General features: G+C 42.0%; 1 protein-coding gene across 1 annotated transcript in view; it reads left to right on the forward strand.

Moving 5' to 3' along the window:
- LOC309491478 (vesicle-associated membrane protein-associated protein A-like) overlaps nucleotides 1-7,374 on the forward strand; it is a 26,406-nt gene extending 19,032 nt beyond the window's left edge. Inside the window, exons 5-6 of the mRNA XM_082190535.1 lie at nucleotides 2,768-2,950; nucleotides 7,182-7,374. Of these exons, the coding sequence (XP_082046661.1) occupies nucleotides 2,768-2,950; nucleotides 7,182-7,343 (345 nt within the window). The 3' untranslated portion in view covers nucleotides 7,344-7,374. The remainder of the gene's footprint in view (nucleotides 1-2,767; nucleotides 2,951-7,181) is intronic.
- Nucleotides 7,375-7,380: the final 6 nt, after the last annotated feature.

Consider the following 7,380-nt stretch of genomic DNA (forward strand, 5'->3'; position numbering starts at 1 on the left):
TACCTACAGAGGCTTATAAAACATAGGGCTGTACTGTCCTAGTCGACTAGTCGATTAGTTGGTCGATACGTTCTGGTTCGACCAAAATTCTGATTGGTCGATTTTCTGCCGCGTTTATTTCATCAGTTTTGCCGCGCTGAGGCGCGCTCATTTCATCAGGTGGAAAGCACTAACTGCTAATGGGGGTGTTTTCAGAATACCCTTGTTTCACTGTAACAGTCTGTCTTCAAAACACCCCCCTTGTTTTCACCTTTTTTGGATTAGTCCAACCCAAGAGAGAGCGTCGAGCGTAGTAGGTTTGATGCTGAATATTATTTATTTAATTGTGAGAGCGTTTAATAGTCAGTCCTCTTCTAACATGTCAACAACAAAGAAATCGACAGTGTGGCAGCATTTTGTTAAAATTGATAACAGGAAAAAGGTTGAATGCAAAGTTTGCAAGCAACAGTTTTCCACAGCTTGACGACAAACATGACATATCATCTACTGTAAAAGTGGTAAGCTCACTTGTCTGCGTTAGCTTGCCCTGTCTGTTTTGAGTAAGCTATGAACATATCAGAATTTGCATATTTCAATGTTTTAGTGTGATAACCTAACTTTTTTATTTTTTATTTGGAGCCTAATGCGCAATTGCGCTGTGCTGTTGGTTGTTAGTTTTGAGCCTAGGATGCTTTATTTTTCAGTTATGCACTTTATTTCGTTTCTGCTCTTGATCTGGTTTGTTTAATAAATATAATTTTTTTATTAAAGTGGACGTGCCTTTTGTGTTTATTAAGAGTAAAAGCTTTAAGTTAATAGTCTATTCGTGTCTCAGCTGCGAAGCTAACGTTAAGCTCATCAGCCTCGCTCGGTGCGAGGACATGCACGGTGAAATGATAGTGTCTGACTAATAATAACTTATTATTATAACATATGACAAAAATAATTGTCTAAATTATGTTGTATATTCCTCAACAGTTCTTGTGATGATATCACTAGTTGACAACATAGTACTATTTTCGGAAATCATAAGCTATGATATTGCGCAGGTGATGCAGCGCTGACAGACTCAAGTGTCAGACTCATTTCAGTGCAAAATAATTAGGTCAAAAACGATTTAATATACTGCAAATAGCCTACTAGTTGTTTGTTTATTTATAATTCATTTAGGCGGACAACAAGGCTACCAAGTACTGCGCACAGTGCACATCTAATTAATTTAACGTTTTTTTTTTCTAACGTAATTTTTAGTCGATTTTTAGTCGAAAATTTCAGGACTTCAGTCGACCAAGATTTTCTTTGGTTGAGTACAGCCCTAATAAAACACATATTCACATAAAATAGCTTTCAAAATAAGCTGGATAATGTGCATATTCACATTCATCAACTTGTGATGAGAATCGCTTAAAAATTAACGGTTGAGCTTTAAGGGATTCTTAAGGTTTTCCGCCAAAATAAAAGCTTTGTTTTAACGTTCCAAAATGAATAAATATTAGTAATTTAAAATTCTAGTTCATATTTTTAATTTTATGGTGAAATATATTATTTATAAAAAAAATGTTACACTAATATTTAATAATAATAATAAAAAAGTCATATTCAAATATAATCTCACATTTTTTGGGGCAAATTATGCAACCCAACAGATAATCAGTGTTATTTTAATATCATTGCGATTAAAAAACAATGCATAATACATTTTAAAATATGCATATTTCTTTTATGTTTTGAATTAGTTTTTATTATTGTATCTTATGTTTTAATTTGAACGTTAGTATTTTTGTTGTGTTTTTGTCATTTTTATTAGTTATTGTATATATATATATATATATATATATATATATATATATATATATATAAATAGTTTTTATTAATTTTTTTATTTCAGTTTTAGTTTAGTACTTCAAGTTAAACTAAATGAAAATGAGAAATGCTGCTTTGACAGCTAGATGAAAAAAATTTAAAAATATATATATATATAATATAATTTTTATTAATTTTTTTAGTTCATGTTTGTTTATATCAAGTAATACACTTGTTTATGGTTTTAGCTAACTATAATAACCTTGTAAGCCCTAACCATCTACAAAATGAATAAATGTAAATAAGCACAGCAAACCTAGAGCGATTTTATTTAATTTTTTCCTCTAAACTGTGCAGCCCTTATATATATACACACGCATCACTTCCTGTTTCTCCGCTGCGTCCCAGCGCTCTAAGGCCAGGACTGTTTCCCACTGGATCAGTGCCGCTCCGGCTTTGGCCTGGACGAAGATCCGCTCGCCGGTGTCCAACCGGCCGCCCCACATTCCCACCACAGCCAGTGTTAGAACCCGGAGCACTGCAGGGTCAGAGGTCAAGGGTCAGAGCAGGCAGGACACGTGCTCAGGCCAGAGAGCCTTTAGTAGGGTAGGTCAGCAGGGTCAGCAGGAGAAACATGGCAAGTCACCTTTATAAAGATATTTGTATATAATCACACGCATATTTATATATAATCACAAGTCTAGAAATCAGACATTTTAAATGAGGCTTCCTCGTATATCCAGGTTTTCCAAGCTTCTTTAAGTCCAGTCACATTTATTTATATAGCGCTCTTTACAGTACAGAGTGTTTCAAAGCAGCTTTACAGAGATAACAGGAAAATAATCCAACAAAGATTGTTTCTAGAAGAAAATAGTGTCACAGTCCAGCTTCAGTAAGTTCTGCAATGTTTCTTTTTTTTTTTTGGTAAAAAGTTATTAATTTAGTTCATTTTTATATATATGTGTATGTTCCCGTTCTCCTCCAGAACGACGTCGACGCTCCTGTTAAATCTGCTAGCGTGCTAAACTCCTCTAAAGCGGACGGGTCGCTGGCACCCAAACCCGTCAGCGCCGCCCTGGACGACTCGGAGAAGAAGAAGGTTCTGGAGGAGTGCAAACGCTTGCAGTCCGAGGCCATCAAGCTGAACGAGGAGAACCGCCAGCTCAAGGTGAAGCAGGAGTCACATGCACATATACTGCTCACTCACTCTTGTGTAGGGCTGGGACACAAAACGGGCTCACTTGGGTCAAATTTTTTTTAATTGAGATGTATACATAATCTGAAAGCTAAATAAATAAGCTTTCCGTTGATGTATGGTTTGTTAGGATAGGACAATATTTGGCCGAGATACAACTATTGAAAATCTGGAATCTGAGGATGCATGAATCTAAACATGGAGAAAATCTCCTTTAAAGATGTTCATTTATGTTGGCGATTGTGCTGCATTCACTCACACAAATAAATGTTTTATGTATTAGCGGTAGGAAATTTACAAAATATCTTCATGGAACATGATCTTTACTTAATATCCTAATGATTTTTGGCATAAAAAGGGCGCTCTAGAGCTAGTTTTACATGGCGCTCTAGGCTTGTTTTTAAACAGCAGAGGGCGCTCTTGGCTAGTTTTAAACAGCAGAGGGCGCTCTAGGCTAGTTTTACATGGCGCTCTAGGCTTGTTTTTAAACAGCAGAGGGCGCTCTTGGCTAGTTTTAAACAGCAGATGGCGCTCTAGGCTAGTTTTTAACAGCAGAGGGCGCTCTAGGCTAGTTTTAAACAGCAGAGGGCACTCTAGGCTAGTTTTACATGGCGCTCTAGCCTTGTTTTTAATGAATGAATGAATGAGGCATTTATATAGCGCTTTCATATGTACTACTGTACACCCAAAGCGCTTTACAATCATATCAGGGGATCTCTCCTCAACCACCTCCAGTGTGCAGCATCCACTTGGATGATGTGACGGCAGCCACAGTACAACGGCGCCAGTGCGCTCACCACACACCAGCTATAGGTGGAGAGAGGAAAGAGAGTGATAGAGCCAATTCAATGTAAGGGGATTATTAGGAGGCCATGATTGGTAAGGGCCAATGGGTGGAATGTGGCCAGGACACCGGGGTTACACCCCTACTCTTTACGAGAAATGCCATGGGATTTTTAATGACCACAGAGAGTCAGGACCTCGGTTTTACGTTCCATCCGAAGGACGGTGCTCTTTGACAGTATAGTGTCCCCATCACTACACTGGGGCGTTAGGACCCACACAGACCACAGGATGAGCGCCCCCTGCTGGCCTCACTAACACCTCTTCCAGCAGCAACCTGGTTTTCAAAGGAGGTCTCCCATCCAGGTACTAACCAGGCTCAGCCCTGCTTAGCTTCAGTGGGCAACCAGTCTTGGGCTACAGGGTGATATGGCTGCTGGCAATATAGTTATATGGGTGATATGGCTGCTGGCAATCTAGGCTAGTTTTAAACAGCAGAGGGCGCTCTAGGCTAGTTTTAAACAGCAGATGGCGCTCTAGGCTAGTTTTTAACAGCAGAGGGTGCTCTAGGCTAGTTTTACATGGCGCTCTAGGCTTGTTTTTAAACAGCAGAGGGCGCTCTTGGCTAGTTTTAAACAGCAGATGCGTTCTAGGCTAGTTTTAAACAGCAGATGGCGCTCTAGGCTAGTTTTAAACAGCAGATGGCGCTCCAGGCTAGTTTTTAACAGCAGAGGGTGCTATAGGCTAGTTTTACATGGCGCTCTAGGCTTGTTTCTTAAACAGCAGAGGGCGCTCTTGGCTAGTTTTAAACAGCAGATGCGTTCTAGGCTAGTTTTTAACAGCAGAGGGCGCTCGGCTAGTTTTAAACAGCAGATGGCGCTTTAGGCTAGTCTTTAACAGCAGAGGGCGCTCTTGGCTAGTTTTAAACAGCAGATGCGTTCTAGGCTAGTTTTTAACAGCAGAGGGAGCTCGGCTAGTTTTAAACAGCAGATGGTGCTTTAGGCTAGTCTTTAACAGCAGAGGGCGCTCTAGGCTAGTTTTTAACAGCAGAGGGCGCTCGGCTAGTTTTAAACAGCAGATGGCGCTTTAGGCTAGTCTTTAACAGCAGAGGGCGCTCTTGGCTAGTTTTAAACAGCAGATGCGTTCTAGGCTAGTTTTTAACAGCAGAGGGAGCTCGGCTAGTTTTAAACAGCAGATGGCGCTTTAGGCTAGTCTTTAACAGCAGAGGGCGCTCTCGGCTAGTTTTTAACAGCAGAGGGCGCTCTCGGCTAGTTTTAAACAGCTGATGGCGCTTTAGGCTAGTTTTAAACAGCAGATGCGCTCTAGGCTAGTTTTTAACAGCAGATGGCACTCTTGGCTAGTTTTAAACAGCAGAGGGCGCTCTAGGCTAGTCTTTAACAGCAGACGGCGCTCTAGACTAGTTTTTAAACAGCAGAGGGCGCTCTAGGCTAGTCTTTAACAGCAGAGGGCGCTCTAGGCTAGTTTTTAAACAGCAGAGGGCGCTCTAGGCTAGTCTTTAACAGCAGACGGCGCTCTAGGCTAGTTTTTAAACAGCAGAGGGCGCTCTAGGCTAGTCTTTAACAGCAGACGGCGCTCTAGGCTAGTTTTTAACAGCAGATGGCAGGCTAGTTTTAAACAGTAGATGGCGCGCTTGGCTAGTTTTTAAACAGCAGATGGTGCGCTAGGCTAGTTTTAAACAGCAGATGGCGCGCTAGGCTAGTTTTAAACAGCAGATGGCGCGCTAGGCTAGTTTTAAACAGCAGATGGCAGGCTAGTTTTAAACAGCAGATGACGCGCTTGGCTAGTTTTTAAACAGTAGACGGCGCTCTAGGCTAGTTTTTAACAGCAGATGGCAGGCTAGTTTTAAACAGTAGATGGCGCGCTTGGCTAGTTTTTAAACAGCAGATGGTGCGCTAGGCTAGTTTTAAACAGCAGATGGCGCGCTAGGCTAGTTTTAAACAGCAGATGGCGCGCTAGGCTAGTTTTAAACAGCAGATGGCAGGCTAGTTTTAAACAGCAGATGACGCGCTAGGCTAGTTTTAAACAGCAGATGGCGCGCTAGGCTAGTTTTAAACAGCAGATGGCAGGCTAGTTTTAAACAGCAGATGACGCGCTTGGCTAGTTTTTAAACAGTAGATGGCGCGCTTGGCTAGTTTTTAAACAGCAGATGGCGTGCTAGGCTAGTTTTAAACAGCAGATGGCAGGCTAGTTTTAAACAGTAGATGGCGCGCTTGGCTAGTTTTTAAACAGCAGATGGTGCGCTAGGCTAGTTTTAAACAGCAGATGGCGCGCTAGGCTAGTTTTAAACAGCAGATGGCGCGCTAGGCTAGTTTTAAACAGCAGATGGCAGGCTAGTTTTAAACAGCAGATGACGCGCTTGGCTAGTTTTTAAACAGCAGATGGCGCGCTAGGCTAGTTTTAAACAGTAGATGGCGCGCTTGGCTAGTTTTTAAACAGCAGATGGCGCGCTAGGCTAGTTTTAAACAGCAGATGGCGCGCTAGGCTAGTTTTAACCAGCAGAGGGCGCTCTCGGCTAGTTTTAAACAGCAGATGGCGCGCTAGGCTAGTTTTAAACAGCAGAGGGTGCTCTCGGCTAGTTTTTAAACAGCAGATGGCGCGCTAGGCTAGTTTTAAACAGCAGATGGCGCGCTAGGCTAGTTTTAAACAGCAGATGGCAGGCTAGTTTTAAACAGCAGATGGCAGGCTAGTTTTAAACAGCAGAGGGCGCGCTAGGCTAGTTTTAAACAGCAGATGGCGCGCTAGGCTAGTTTTTAAACAGCAGATGGCGCTCTTAGCTAGTTTTTAAACAGCAGATGGCGCTCTTAGCTAGTTTTTAAACAGCATATGCCATGTGGTTGATGTCCAGTGTTGCTGAGCATAAATACATAATCATGTTTCTCTTGGTCTCCTCAAAGTTGTGTTGGATTTTCTCCTCAGCGTAAAGATTAAGAGCTTCATCTATCACTGTTTCCCATGTTCGTAGAGTTAGTTTCTGGAGTAAATATATAGGCTATAATCTGTGTTTACAGTCTTTTTAAAAATGGCGTGTGCTGGTGTTTCGCGTGCGTTCGGCCAATCAGCGAACACTAACGTCACGGATAGTTCCTATAGCGCTGCTTTAGACCCGAATCTGAAGTAGGAGCTCAATTAGTTCCTCCAAACGGAGTTTGTAAAACTAAAATCGTTCCTAGTTCCTGCGGTGCGAACACGCAAAATCCGGGAACTATGAATATATTCCTCCAGTGCCAAAAGCCCCGATAGACTCCCATTGGATAAAGTTCAATAATTATTTGTAATCCCAATAGGAGCCGAAAGAGTGTTTCCCTCTGTAACTGAACACGATGGTGACCGGCCTAATCCCATGATGCATCTCTTCGTCGGATAAACTAATGCTGTTTTTTTTGTTTGTGTTCGTCATCAGGACGAGGGTTTGAGACTGAGAAAGTTCCAGCGCAGCGAACATGCGACGACCAATTCCAGGCCTCCGATTGGACGAGAGTCCGCAACCAGTTCGCTCCCTTCACTCCTGGTCGTCATCGCCGCCATCTTCATCGGATTCTTCCTCGGAAAGTTCATCCTGTAAGACGAAGGCGGATCTGACGAACGGTTTCGACACGAGC

Source organism: Leuciscus leuciscus, assembly GCF_965113295.1.
Source record: "Leuciscus leuciscus genome assembly, contig: HAP1_SCAFFOLD_274, whole genome shotgun sequence".
In the NCBI taxonomy this organism is placed as follows: Eukaryota; Metazoa; Chordata; class Actinopteri; order Cypriniformes; family Leuciscidae; genus Leuciscus; species Leuciscus leuciscus.